The sequence below is a fragment of the Nansenia antarctica genome (genome assembly GCF_963989245.1).
Source record: "Nansenia antarctica genome assembly, chromosome: 4".
Classification (NCBI taxonomy): Eukaryota; Metazoa; Chordata; class Actinopteri; order Argentiniformes; family Microstomatidae; genus Nansenia; species Nansenia antarctica.
In genome coordinates, this window is record NC_137689.1 from 21382479 (window position 1) to 21397772 (window position 15294).

The window sequence follows — 15294 nt, forward strand, 5'->3', positions numbered from 1 at the left end:
ATGGAACCGAGCTGGAGTACATTTCTATTTCAGGTAAGTGCACTTTGATAAGTGAAAAGTAAGACAATTGACGGAATAACTTTATAAAACTGAAGACCTCCGCAGTCGGACGGTTTTCAAAGGTATAATTTTAAGTAGAGCTATCCAAGCAAAACAATGGTACATCAATCCTCAGGCTTCCAGCTGTGAGGCTAGGGCATGACGCTAAGAAAAATCAGTTCAGTTTGCTCGGTTTTCGCATCAGTAGATTGGTTTGGAAAATCCAAAACGTGAATAGCGTAGTGATGTGAATAACTTCAATGTTTTGTTGATGTTTCCTAAGTTAGCTTGCTTGATCAATAGCCATAAAACACGAGTGATAATTCGAAGGCTCTCTGGCCATTCAGTCGCCACCGTTACAAGCCAGCTAGTCTTGTGTTTTTTTCTTTGACTGAAACCGTTGCGTTGATCCGTTTTTTCTGTCTCATGATGGGAATTTACTTCTATGAACAATAACTAACGAGTTCGTTCAGTGATCACTAGCTGTAAAACATGGTATAAAATGAAAATACTTTGCCGATTGACGTTTACTTTGTTCGAAATTCGCAAGTCAGCGATGAACTTTTTCGTTCCCTCCAATGATTCAAATGACCAGAGATAGCTTAGCTCGCTAGCTAAACTATGTGGCCGCGGGTAGAGCAGGAATTCAAACTATGCACGCATGAAAGCAGAGATTTCGCCACAATTTTAGTGCACGACACGATTCGATGTTAGTCTAGGGAGGAGATGTTGTTTTACTCCGTTTAAACTAGCCATCTCGATAATGTTATTGGACTGTCTAAAGTTGCTGTAGCTAACTAGAAGATTATGCAACATAGCCACGAGCTAATTTTCCTATTTTGTCATTGGCGTGCATTCAAGCAGTTTATTAGAGTATTTAAATCACACCATGAATGATGCTGCACCGAAGTAATTCTGTTTATTTTGGCCAGTAGGTTTTTTACCACAAATACGAATTGTTGCACAATGTATTCATGCCATGTCTGATTATCTCAGTTGGAATAGACTATTAGCAACTTGTTTCATTGTGTCCTCTCTGAAATGCATCAGGCGTCTGGTGTCTGTTCATGTTCCAGATTCACACACGTCTTATGCCTTGAACTCTAAACATTCTTTGCAGTTGATCTCATTCCTAATGGAGGTAAGCCTAGGCCCCCAGCAGGACTGGATCAGTTTAACTGTCTGCTGGCCCTGCAGCCAGTCTGCAGGAGGTGAAATTGGAGCAGCCTCGATCCCCTCTCAAGTGGCACATGGCTCCATCTTGGGAGAAAATATTTCTTTCTCTTTTGAATGGGAACTCAGATTTTTTGGAGCGATTGAAATAGGCAACTTGCTCCTGTGTCAAGCTTTTTTCACCCCCCCCTTTCCTTCTGCTTTGAAGTGTTGTGCTGTAATTGTGACACGGTACAGCTACTGTAATCAGTGGTGGCTAATGTATCCGAGATTTGCAGCTGTTACTGGCTGAGGACCTTCAGAGCCAGTGTGGTGGTAGCAGCAAGATGTGGAATCAAGGGCAGTGTCTCAAAATACAGAGTAGTGACGGTTTTGACATTCTTCGGGTGGTGTTTGATGGTGCTGATGTGTACAGTCACTCACTGATTAGTGGGTGTGAGGAAGTGACACATAGGGTGAAAGTTGAGGCTAAATGCAGCACTTGTCAGTCAATGCACCCACGCAACTGTTAGCAGCCATGAATCCCCCACATGTGACTCATGTTCACTTAGATTGAGATTAAAGGAGGTTTTCTGCATGTGGAAAGTGCAGGGAATAGGAATACCACTTGGCTTATATTACCAAGATGATTCAGTGGTCCTACCAGATTCTCACCCTTTAAACCCAACATCTCAGAGGAGCCCTATTTATTGCCTTGAGCCAAGTCTGTTTGTTTTCGAGCATCTCTTCAGACCTTTTAATCAAATCGCAGGTTCGGGCCAGAGGAGTCAGTCACCTGGGAGGGAGAATCAAATATTTCACTTGATTCCACTTTAATGAAAAAGCGCAGTGTTGGAACGCAATTGGCGTGGTGCTCCCCGCGAGTTAAATAGCATGCACTCCATTCCTTTCATTACTCCTCTGTGACGGAGCTTTGAACACACGTCATCTGTGTATGTGATTACGTGTCACTGGTTTGTTCTTTGCAGAAAGGCTGTGCGTCGCTGCCTTATGGGGCCGCATGACTCACGCTAAACGCCTCTCCCCTCTGGAGCCCTCACTCATTGATCTCAAGAATCTTGGCAGAAGGGTAGCATGGTAATGAGGCAGGGAATGGCCAAAACGACCTTCTCCTGCATGACCTAGTCCCTGGTGAACGAATGAATACCCGGGTATTAATTTCATCGAGGAGCTTACCTACTTGCTGTGAAAATGCCTCCATTTATATCCCATAGTAGAAATGTGCAAGTCCCAGACTCCCTGAACTTCTTTCACATTTAGAGGGCTGGCTGGAAATCAGCCAGGGATGTAATGTTCCAAAAATAATGATGTTCAGCTCTGTTTTCAGCACAAAGACTTGTTGGCCAAGCAGACATGGGAAAACGTTCGGCAGAGAGAAGTTTTTGCAAAGAGATTTCAGACTCCGTTTGCACCCAGAGGGGGACTAGACCATATCAATGTTCATCAGATATCTCTAAGCCTGAAGGTAGGCTATCTCTATCTAAAGATATCTAAATCTCTGAAGGCACGGTAAGAAATAGGCTAAGCTATAAAACGCGAAAAAGTATTCACAGTCAAAATAATCATTTTTTTAAATGATTATTCACATTGGGTTGTGTAAAATGAAGTTATCAGTTCTAAACAGTTAAAAACAGAAATGTTGTTTGCTACATAATATGATGGAAAGCCAGTGACTGATCAGTGTCGTTAGTGTCTTTTCAGAATGGCTTGAATATCCCCTGCCTTCCATTTTGATGTTATTTACGTTGGAGTGACCCCAGCCTTCATACCGCATTTGTATCAAAATGGTCAGAGCGGCGTGAAGGCACAGCAGGCTGCAGGCCCTGCACCTCTGTCTTGGGGCCAGGCTGTCTGCAGTGGCTGTGTCTGCAGTGTACAGGCTCCACAAAGAAGGCCTGGCTGGTCCCCCCCGTTCCCCCCCCCCCGTCGCCCCCGTCCCCCCTCTTTAGACCAGCGGACGGGCTAGAAATGACGGCGTTGATGATGACTAATCCTGGAAGGTAGCGAGCTCGCGCGAGCAGGTGCGCAGACAATAGGGGCTGTTGGGCGCGGTGGCGTTCTCGGAGAGTTCCCAGGTCCCCCTGGGTCTGCGAGAGCGGCGACTCGTCTGGCTGAGTCGGGTGTGGAAAAACGCAGCCCCCGTCCCCATGAATGGAGGAGCCAAATCAGCGAAGATGCGCACACAAAGACCTCCCGTTGGGCCCTGAGTGCATCACTGGCCCGATTTGTGTCTTCCACAATAGGGCAGATGAAATAAGGAGGAGAATGTGGGATACATTTTTCTTTTCTCTTAACCCCACCCACCCACACCCCTCCCTCCTCCTACAATCCCCCTCTTGGCTGGCCCTGTTAGATGGATGGCTGAACCTGAAAGGGAAGGGTCAGGTATTTAACCTTGCCCTCTCGTGCTTGCGGAAAGAGAACGCAGTTGTCTTAATTGCAGCGTCCCCCCCCCCTTTCATTAGTTTTCTAACTGTTAGAAGAGAGGATTTGTTTGCGGCTGTTGTTGTTTTTAGTTAAAAAAATATATATATAACGCCCATGTTACCCGTCAAAGACACAGAAATCAAGTTGTGACTCTCCCTTCTTCCCTACCAACAGTCCTGTCTGTTGTTGTCTGTTTGAAATGCTAAGTGTTACCAATAGGGATGCACCTGCCGGTCTAGGTTTAAAGCTGGTCACCAACCGCTGTTCTCCAGATATGTCCGTACGTCAGTCGCCTCCGCCCTAGTTGGACTCTGGAGAGTTGAACTGGCGACAGTCAAGCAGTCGTCTGAGGCTAACTGAAACTGTCACTATTTGTGGGTCCTTCCTCACTTATTTAGGATGCTCTATTGAACGATCATAATGACCCCCCAACGAGCACGCTTCCTCCTCTTTGTGCACCACAGCTCCTGTGTCATTCTGCTGATTTATGTTTCGGAGCTGGACGGTAGTCTTCGTCTCCTAATCAGCTCTGCAGACGTCGCCACTCACATGACCTGTTGAATTATCATACATTGGCCTAGATATTTTTTGTTCTGTGGGTTTGAGGGTGATGTGTGTATATATATTTTTTTTAAATTATAAGCTACGGTTTACATTTATTATTATTAAGCATCAATTGTCCGTTTCCTGGAGACCTGTATCATAAGTAGTCATGTGCATCTGTAAGCACGTGCACTCCTGGAGGATTCCCAGCTCTAGTCATATCCTCTTCCTAAAAACACATCCTCTTGTCTGCTGCGGTGTCCCACTGAAGTGCACTCTGCCTGATCTGGAGAGCTTGTTTCAGGTCTGGCCAGGTATTCCAGCTCTGCGTGTGCCTATTCGTTAATGTCAGTCCATGTGGGTAGCTTCCCCGTTTGACGTCACTAACCTTCTCCCTCAGCGGGAAACCTCTGCTCTGCCCGCTGCGCAGAACCATGCGCTCTTTTCACCGAAACAACCCGATTTACCAGCACATTAAGTCCCCTTGTGGGGCTGTGTGCTAATTTGGCTCTTTTATGCAGAGAGGCAGGCTTTCTCTGTGTTTCTTGTGATCACAGAGATTCAACCACTACGGTTTGACAGTAAGGGGTTCCTGATTGATCTCTCTGGTTTCCTGTGGTGGGGGTGGTGTTAGATAGTAGGCTTGTGGCTTCTTCACCTACACAGCCCCAAAGCCCCCCCCCCCCCCTTTCACACACACACACACACGCGCACACACACACACACACACACACACACACACACACCACTAGGCAAGTGGGGAGGCCTATCACACTTCAGACATTTGGTTTCTGATGTGTGCTTTTGCTTTCTGTTTGGATGGATCACTTTCTAGGCTGTATTGGAGGAGCCCATTTGGTCGTCTGTTTTTAACGCTCGGCTAGAGAGCAGCGTCTCTCCTCTCCAGGTTTAGCTGAGCTCATGCTGCCCTGCTGTTAAAGGCAGTGAGCTGGACTCCTCCTGCCTCTATTTTGGCAGGCCACTTTTGCAGTCACATGACGAATCAGCACCATCATGGCGGGGGATCATTTTTCATACGGCAGATTTAGATTCTTCAGCAGCAACAGCAGCAGCAGGGCTGCTAGTGTGCCTTTCACTAATGACAGAGCCTGGGCCTATTTCTGTCACTGCAAAACACCCACAGTCACTGACCCTTGTTTTTTCTGGTGATTCATCAAGTAGTCTACATGCCCCAGACAGCAATACTGTGGCACTGTATTTGATTCTTTATGAGTGTTTGAGGTAAACTCGAGCATTGACATGATTCGCTTTGAGTGGCTTCAGACAGCATTTACTTTCCCAGCCGGTAGCCTAGCCTGTGTTTTGGAGACGGTTGGATTAGGCTAACTGAGTTGGGGTTTTTTCCTTCTTTTTATTGAATGTTTTTCCGGTACATTTCAGCCACTCCTCTGGTTTGGTCTTTTGTGGCGTTCCCTGACTGAACTCTCTCTTGCATGTCATTAGTCATTCCGCACAGTGGCGGAAGTGCTGACTGGAGCGCCCCGCTGATACACTTTAAGTCCGCGCTCGCTGCCGCTCTGGCCCCCGTGGTCCGAGAGAGACACCACACATGCGCCCGGAATGACTCACTGTCTATTTCTGTGTGGCTTTCCGACGCAGTGGCTTTAGCCTCTTGATCACACCCGCGCACGCTCGCTCTCTGCAACTCTCTCTCTCTCTCTCTCTCTCTCTCTCTCTCTCTCTCTCTCTGCACCGTCACTTTAGCCGGCTAGCCGTGTGATCCGACTTCAGAAGGAGCACGTACACGCTCTCTCGGAGCGAGATGAAAGTGCGGTATCGAGCCCCGTCGTCGTGGTAAACCTCCAAACATGTAACCCAGGTTAAAAGGTGGCTGCAGAGGCTGCTGGTCACCCAATAGCCTAATCACCACAGCACCGCACCATTTGAAGTTGTGTGCTATGAATGGCTGTGAGATTAAGCCCCGGCTCAGTAGTCGTTGCATGTGAATGGTTCCCAGATTAGGCCTATTCCCAGTAGGCCATGTGAGCCAGTATGACAACACAAAGAAAGCTCTAATGCGAAAATAATTTCCTCTCAAACTGTTTTTTTTATTTTTTCTCTTCTCACTGCGAGAGCGGTTATATAAAGCAGGAATGCGAAGATGTAGGCTAATCTCCACAAAAAGTGTGTGAGTTACGTAAAGGCCCCACAAGGACATGAGGGAGGATGTGGCTGTGTTGAATAACACAAATAATGTCCTTTTTTTTTTTTTTACTGACCTCCTCAGCGCTTTCTTACAACGGGCTGGGGAGAGGAGGACAAGACGTCGACAATGGGGTTTTTAACCTCGCGGGCCCCTAGTTGCACTCTCTCTGTCTTTGTAGCAGATGAGAGGCGTCTCCGGTCCCTCTTCTAATGTGACTGTATCGACAGTTGAGTTGCTCATGGGTGTCGAATCTGTCGATGTTTAACCTGCCCTGGTTGATTTGTTTTCAACAGCAGGCCAATGAAGCCCTCCACCACCAGCACCAGGTGGCCCAGAACAGCCTGCTGCCGCTGCTCAACTCCGCCGAGCCGGTGGACCAGAAGCCTGTCATGCCCATCCCCCTGGACCAGAAACCGCAGAGCGCCGCGGAGCTTCTCAAAGACAACGTGGCATGCGGGACCGGAGGGGGCCGGGGGGGGGCCCATGGCGGCAGTGGGGGGGCCCATGGCGGCAGCGGGGGGGCCCATGGCGGCAGTGGCGGGGCCCATGGCGGCAGTGGCGGGGCCCATGGCGGCAGTGGCGGGGCCCATGGCGGCAGTGGCGGGGCCCATGGCGGCAGTGGCCCCATGGCGGCAGTGGTGGCGGTGGTAAAGAAGGAGCACAAGAGCAAGACGCCCTTCATCTGCGGCTACTGCAACAAGGCGTTCCGCGACAGCTACCACCTGCGGCGCCACGAGTCCTGCCACACGGGCGTCAAGATGGTGTCCAGGCCCAAGAAGACGGCGCAGACGGCCCCCACCATGGTGCCGCTCATCTCCACCATGTCCCGGGAGCTGATCGGCAACCCCTCCTACATCTCCACCATCGCGGGCATCCTCACCACCGCCACCACCTCCGTCTCCTCGGGCTCCAGCATCATGTCCCCGGTGTCCATGGTGAACAGCGGGCCGCATGGCCAGCAGCAGCACGGCCAGCAGAGCACGCCCAAGAAGCCCGCCAAGCCCGTCAAGAAGAACCACGGCTGCGAGATGTGCGGCAAGGCGTTCCGCGACGTCTACCACCTGAACCGCCACAAGCTCTCCCACTCGGACGAGAAGCCCTTCGAGTGCCCCATCTGCCAGCAGCGCTTCAAGAGGAAGGACCGCATGACTTACCACGTGCGCTCGCACGACGGCGGCGTCCACAAACCCTACGTCTGCTCCGTGTGCGGGAAGGGCTTCTCCAGGTAGGCCGCCACACGCCACTCTTTCTTGAATGTTCTAAGAACTAAAACCCACTCGATATGCAACATTTTGCCAGATTTTACTTTGAAATCAAAAAACGTCAACTAATTAACTCCCGTCTTTTTCCCAGATCAGAATATATAATGTATTTCTCGGTGTTAAGACACCCAACACGAGGTAGAAATACACTGAGCGGGAGAGAGACTAGGACCATCTGTTGATCAGTGTTATGTTTAACGGTGTCTCCCATTGGCTGCTGAGCACTGATTTATAGTAGCGTTGAATCGTCTTGATTCAGTGCCTTTGTAGTCCCCAGCATGTTTAAACAGTCGCGCTTTAGAGAGCAGAGACTCCAGTGTCCTAGAGAGTTCCCCCCCCCTCCAGCGAGGGCGGTAAGAGCGAGGCTTGGGGGAGAGGGGGAGGAGGGGGGGGGGGGGGGGGGGGGGGGGGAGCCTGCTTTGATTCGTGCGTCACGCTGTGGTTCCCGCCAGCTCGTCACCGCTTCCCCTTCCCCAAGGGAATGCCATTAAAACAGGCCTAGGAGGCTCAGGCAGCAGCAGCCTGGGATTTCCTCTTACTCTCACTCTCTCTCACACACACACACACACACACACAGCAGACTGTACCTACTCCCTCTCACATTCTGGTTCTTTCTGGCAGGCAGCGCAGCACACAGGGCCCAGTCTGTTTCAAAAAGTGACCCTCTCCTGTCTTTCCAGGAAAAGCTAACGTTAGTCTTGTAAGATGGCCTCTTTCAACATTTTACTGCAACAATCCAGTCAGCGCTTCCAGCTCTCTGCGTCACCAGTAATCGGAGGATTCTTTGGCATGAGTAACATAGCACAGTGACAGTGTCGGCATTGAAAAGTCTTCAGAGAAGACAAGAGATCCATTAGTGACTAGGTAGTTGCTCATATAAAAACCCCGCTTTGGGAATGTTTTCCGGCGGCGCTAACTGAAGTAAACAATATACCGATATGCTAGTCTGATCCAAGTGTAATATTAGAAGTGGGGCCTTTACGAGCAGGGTTAGGCTCGGTTCCAACATGGTGACGCAGGGGGGGCCGAGGGTTTTATCGGCTGCACTGAAAAGTGAGAGCACGACAGAATAACGCACCACTGAGTCACTGCCAGCCAGCCAGCCAGCCAGGTCTGCAGGGCAGGCAGGCAGGCCAGGCCGCTCTCTGTCTGGAAGCTGCTGTCCTCCTCGGTTAACAACAGAACAGAGAGGGGGGAAGAACAGCCATTCCGGTTCGCAGCACCCGTGAAAAAGATTCCACTTGACTCCTCTCTCTCCCGTTGTAACAAAAAACCCACGACCAGTGTGAAACGAGCCTGGCTTTCAACAGCATGTCTGCCAGCGTCTCTGCAACACTTTTCTGAACCATTCCCTTCGACAGTGATGAAATGATTTTTAGCTCGCAGGCCCTGTCTGCCGGGTTTCAGGGTTTTTCTGTCCGACTAATGGGTCTTATGGGAAATGCTATGAGTGGGCTGTGTTGAACAGTACGGTGCCTCCGCGTAGGTGTCAGGCTAAAGGTTGAAAACTGCGGAGAAAAAAACACAAAAGTATTCTATGTGTGGCGCTTCTGTTCATTGATGCGCTCGATCGACCAAAGCGAGCTGTTTTCTTTCTAACGTTTCCTCTTCCTCTCCTCCACCAGGCCCGACCACCTGAGCTGCCACGTGAAGCACGTCCATTCCTCAGAAAGGCCGTTCAAATGTCAAGTGACGGTAAGAGAAACTGCTGCGCGCGCTCATTCCAGGAACTTGTCAGCAGCTCGTTATTGACAGCTTGCTCCGGGTTCTGTTGGCTCTGCCTCGAATTCACCCAGTTTGCACTTTCTTCCACCGCCTCAAACGCTACTTGTTAGTGTGCCGTGTCGAGAGAAAGTCAGGAATTCTAAGCCTCAGACTGTTCAAATGAGCCCATTAGTGAGCCAGAGTAGTACTTTAATGGCCATCCGCGGTCATGACACCACCCTCCAGTGTGCCCTGCAGAGATTTCTGAAGATCTATAAGCTTCTAAAGTCGGATATGTTTCCATCTCGTCGTGGCCGTGTCGGATGAATGATTAAAGCCGTTCTTGGCGTAAGGGCCTGTAGCTGGCGGTGGCCCTGTGAAATAGTGTGCCGTGACCTTCTAACCCGGTCTCCTGCGCCCCCTCAGGCCTGTACCTCTGCCTTCGCCACCAAAGACCGACTCCGCTCCCACATGATCCGACACGAAGGGAAGGTCACCTGTAACATCTGCGGCAAGATGCTCAGCGCAGCCTACATCACCAGCCATCTAAAGACCCACGGGCAGACCAACTTCAACTCCTGTAACAAAGGTACGTCAGGCCTGTCGTCACACACACACACACAGACACACACACCACTGCCCACCCCCATCGGAACTCACTTTCTCAGGGTCTAGAGGCCTCAGGCCTCAACAAGGTACAGCTGGGCAACCTGGTTAAAATCACCCCTTCCTGAAAGCCGTACTTCATTTTTTATCTCCACGTCAAGTGTCCATTGAGCACCCGCACCTGTAGACACTAAATTCCCCCTTAGAGGTCACGACAATGTTTTGGTTAATACCCTGTATGTGTAGTCCCCAGCAGGTTGGGGAGGTTGCTATGACTCTGGCCACGGCCTGCCGTATGTGCTAAACCTCCCTAACCCACATGGCAGACAGAGGAAATCTCTTCTGATTGATTGGTGCCGACTTTGTCCTCTTAGGCGTGTGTAATTTTCCCGCTCAGCGCTGGGGGATATTTGACATCACACCTTCTGTCGGCAATGACGGGCATTGCCATGGTATTTTTCTACCGTCCACCTGCTAGTCCAGTTCTGTCGACATGAATGAAATGCATACAGTCAGTCGAGTGGAGGGATGAGACACAGCTATGCTGTATAGGGAAATGTACGGATGTGTTTGTGTCTGGGTGGTTGGGAATGTAAAGTGATGATGACATATATTCTGGTCGACAGGAGAAGATATAGCCTGTGGCCGAAATCTGTTCTCATGTTCTAAATTTGAAGCGCTTTCAGCAATTGGCATGTGTTTGCGCACAAAGGAGCAAGAGGGAAGTGGAACACGCGAGTGACATCTGATACGACCACAGCGACGTTAAATCTCCTCCACTCAATTGATTTGTGCAGCTTGCAGGAGAACGGGCAGAGGGAGAGCCGTGCTCCCCCCCCCCCCCCTCCCCCCATTAGTCTTTTACATTAGTGTTATTGATATCTCCTTGGTTGGGTTGGCCTCCGGAGATTACTTTGAAATGTTGCTCAATAAATAATTTAGAAAAGGCTTAGGTATGTTTAAGTATGCTACGTAAATGTATGCTACTCAACGACATGGTTGTCAAGGTTTGGAACGGCCCGATAACTTTTTTCTTTCCTTCCACAGCCCTTTGTGCTATCACAGCGTTTGTATTTCTTGTTGTTTGTTTATTCATCTGTGAGTTTTTTTTTTTTTTTTCATTTGTGAAAGTGCTGTCTTTGAATATTCCTGCTTTAGATCATTCCCCCATTTTTGGTTTGTTTATAGCTTTCATGTCAAACATGAACACCTGGAATCCCCTCCCATCTGGAGAACACTGCATCATCTCATCAGACATAACACAGGCCTCAGCGCGCTCAGAGGTGTAGTCAGAGCCGAGGACAACAAATCAACTTCCCTAAGATTTCAGTTACACATAGATTTAGCTGCAGGGAAGTAGATATTATCATATGGTAATTTTTTCTTCATTCATTAGCCGTCACTGAAGAATAAATGACTGTTCTCCCAGGGCCCCACCACACAGAGCACATGCTACACTATCCACAGCACAGGGAACATCACAGAAACAAACAGTATCTCCTCTTCACCTCCAGTAAGCTTATGGCCAGTTCCCTCTCCCCCCCGGGGACTAGCAGGGTGGGTGTGCCCCCTCCTTGCCCACCCTGATGTGGAGCCCCCTGGGCACACAGGGGAGGCACCCAGCCCTTAGTGCGGCAGCCTTGCCCTGCCTGCAGGCCATTATAACCCCTGTGTGTCTATTTCCAAATAGGCGACTGGCAGTGGAACTCCTCAGGGGGACGAAAAGGTAACAACGTAGCTTCGTGTGAAAAACCCAAACCCCCCAACCCCTCCCTCCTCACCCCTGCCTCCTCCTCCTCCCCCCCCCCCCCTCTCCCAACCCCCCTAAATAGCCCACGCACCGTTACACACAGATAGAAAAAGGACATGTCAGGCTGTTGGTAAGCTCATGTCGCTTCATTTCCAAACATTGCATCATCATTTGCATCCCTGGAAATGTCATCTCGGAGGAGTTTCTCTGTTCTGTCAATTAAGGGGAACAAGAATGACCACCTTTTTTTCCCTTTTGGCTGTGAACCCCTACACTCACCTACTTCTCCTGAGTTGTGGTTAGGACACTAGATTGTCTGCATTTTTAGAATGGTTCGGTGTATTATAGTCATTGAGGTTACAGGGGCATAATCTGGGATTCGAACGATAACAAAGCTGTCTCCCTGCCACTTTTTTGAGCTGAGGGGGATGAGACCTGAGAAATGTGACCACTCTTTATAATTCATAGACAGAGCTATGGATGCCATGGCTGACCATCCATGAGATCAAAATACATTTTTGAAACTGTACAGCGTTTGTCTACCTTTACAGTTAAAATGTAAAACAAGCTTCTATTTTGGGTTCTGGTGGGGTAAGATAGTTGAACCAAGCTCATGAGGCATTTCTAAGTCATAGATTCAATAACTATAATAATTGATTTAAAAATCAGAAAATTGATGTACCAACTACAGATTGCCCCTTTAACACTGAAGGTCAGATGTTTGTGCTGTGTGTAGACATAATTTCTCAATCCCCTAACTGATGGAGAGTAACCAGTACTTACCAGTAACCAGTAAGTATGGTGTATGTGTGGAATTATCAGTGCATGACATTGTGTTGTGTGTTTGATGAAAGTGAAGGACAGGTGATAAGTGCACACCAAAGCTTTAACACCCTGTCCTCTTGTCTGCCCATTGTTCTCCAGACAGTAATGACATCCACAACTCTGTCTCAGCCACTCCCGTTACGACCTCCGCCCCCATCACCACGATGCACCGGGGCATCTCCAGCAACCACCCCGTCACCATAGCGGCGCAAATGAACATTACCACCAACACTGTCAACATCACTTCTCCAATCAGCCTCCATCATCCCGTCTCCATCTCCGGGCCTGTCAACATCGCCCACCCGGTGGCCATCACCAGCCAGATGTCCATGAACCTGGCCGGGCCCCTCAACATCATGAGGCCCATGGATAGCATGCCTTTTCTGTCCCAAGTCCTGCCTCAACCTCAACCCTGGTAAACAAATATAATAATAATAATAATAATAAATAATGAAATGAAGATGAAAGAAAGAAAGGGAAAAATGAAGCAAAACAACAGACTCTTGCCCCACCCCCCACCCCAGCCTGGAAATGAACGTTTTCTTGTGCCGTGCAGCTGGGGGGGGGGGGGGGGGGCACCTCCCTGTCACATGGCACCAGCCCCAATCAATGTGGCATCACAAAAAAAGAGGAACAAAACAGTTGTGTTAGGAAGTTAGGTAGGGTTTTGTCTTATTATCTGAAGGACTTCAAATCTAGATGTAGTGACTGAGTCAATGAAGAGTGTTAAACAGTGATGTCCACATAACAGTTGGGGTTGGATGAACAAGAGGAGAGGACTCCTCTCACACCTGGCAGAACACCCATACCTTTGCAATCGGGAAGAGAATTTTTAAAAGGACTAATGCAATAAGTATGAATTGCTGATTTTAATGCTCCACAAGTTCTCTTGCAAAGCAGTTGGGTATTTCTTATATATTTGTTTTTTTAACTATAGCCTGCTAATCAGTATTTAATGTTTTAGGAGATGAGTTCAACAAAAGGGACAAAGGCTTCCGTTTGGATGGGAGGTTATTCTTTTTTTTTTTCACGGCTGTATAACTTTGTTTTTCAATAAGGAGGTATGCTCTTGAGGTACAGTGACTAACTTGTACAGTTGTCATGTTAATGTATTCTCACCATCAACAATTTACTCTGTATTCTTTTGTTGAAGTGGATATCTGGACATTGTCCCTCTTGACTGTTAAATATGTGTACAATTTAGGTTTTTGTTTTGTTTTTTTTCCTCTTTGTTAGGGATGGCAGAGGTGTGCATTTTTATTTGGTCATCAGTTTATGTTGCTTGTTTTTCATGAACTGAGGGGGGAATGAGTCTTGCACTGAAAGCATATCCCGTGTGTAACTGAACAGCAGTATTATCAAAGATCAAATTTGAGTGTTAGGTAACCAGCCTACATATAACAGGGCCATCTAGTGGCTTACAAATGCCATTGATGGAATGGTCCTACTGTTCACTGAGATTCTTATTTTCTTTTTCTTTTTTTTCTTTTTTTTACCTATAATTATAATGTTGGTGATGGATTCTAGTTTTGTTAGAAATATTTTATACCCTTATTTTTACTCTTATCATTTTGTTTGTGAGGACCCTGATAGTATGGACCTTCTGCTCAGGAAACTCGCTGAGAGTAGCCCAGTAAATACATTTTCTTTTTGTTTTCTTTTTAATTGAATTAATGTATAACACGTAACTTGATCCTGGACTTTCCCATGTTACTTTGTAAATATTGAACTCACCATGTACCTTTTTTGCTAAAAGAAAAAAAAATAGAAGTCCTTCAAATACTAGGGATCCAAGAACTCTTAATTTTGCAAACGTAGCCGTCCATTTGAATAATACTTTTGATCAAATATCCAGTTCAGTCTCTGCCTGTGTCATGATGAGTTATTGATTAGATGATGGATGTAATGTGAAAAAAAAGAAAATGAAAAAAAAACACTAACGATATTTGAGAAGATGTATACAAATAAAGAAATTGATCATGTTATGGTTTTGCTGCAGTCAAAAGGGCCTTGAGATTTAGAACATAGAACACTTGGTTCTATGTTCTGACTCCCGAAACTCGTTTTAAATTATGTGCAAACTGCCAACTCAGTGCACCATTTCGATGAGCTTGGCTACACATTGTGTGCTCTCAAACATTGTGGCTATTGTGGCACGTAGATACTCATCATTAGAGTCAATACGCTGCCTCCTATTTGGCAGAGCCTGCGGCTGTTTTACCAAACCAGATACGCATGTGTTCTTTGGTGAATGCCTTATCACCGTGACGAACATGTTTTATTTCTGGGCATGTACATTCTGCCCTGAAGGGAACATAAAAGATGCATGTGACTTTTATTTTATTTTTTATTTTAATAAAGTCCCAATGACAAGTGTTTTCCTTTGCATTTGAGTAGATGCTCTATGATTGCCTATTCTCTTTGCCAAATTGGATACAATTTATGAAATGCATTTAACATTTTGAATGGAACATTTCATTTTTAACGGGGAAAAAACTATGAATTGGAAATTCTTGGACCCCTGTGAAGGCAGTTGAATGTATATCTTTGTACAAAACTATTTTAGTTCTGAGGATGTGGTAGTTACAATAGACATGTGAAAGATAACCTTTTATAAATATTTTGTATTAGAACATTAACAACGGTAATTTTGTATATATGAAGACTAGGCTTTCTGATTAGCAGAGGGTTAAAACATTCCTACATTTTTTAAATGTATGTTTGTCAAATTATTACGTAAACATGGGCAATGTTTTATGTGCCTTTTATTTGGGTTGTCTAAATAAAAGAAAACTATA

The 15294-nt window shown here is 47.3% G+C and overlaps 1 protein-coding gene across 1 annotated transcript; it reads left to right on the forward strand.

The window, feature by feature from the left end:
• LOC308155391 (vascular endothelial zinc finger 1-like) lies at positions 1–12915 on the forward strand (the record flags this gene model as incomplete). The annotated part of the gene is made up of 7 exons (XM_080528709.1): positions 1–33; positions 6643–6883; positions 6986–7574; positions 9237–9306; positions 9742–9904; positions 11612–11647; positions 12596–12915. 7 exons carry the CDS (start codon positions 1–3, stop codon positions 12913–12915), a joined length of 1452 nt encoding a protein of 483 aa, XP_080384835.1.
• Between the last annotated feature and the right edge of the window lie 2379 nt (positions 12916–15294).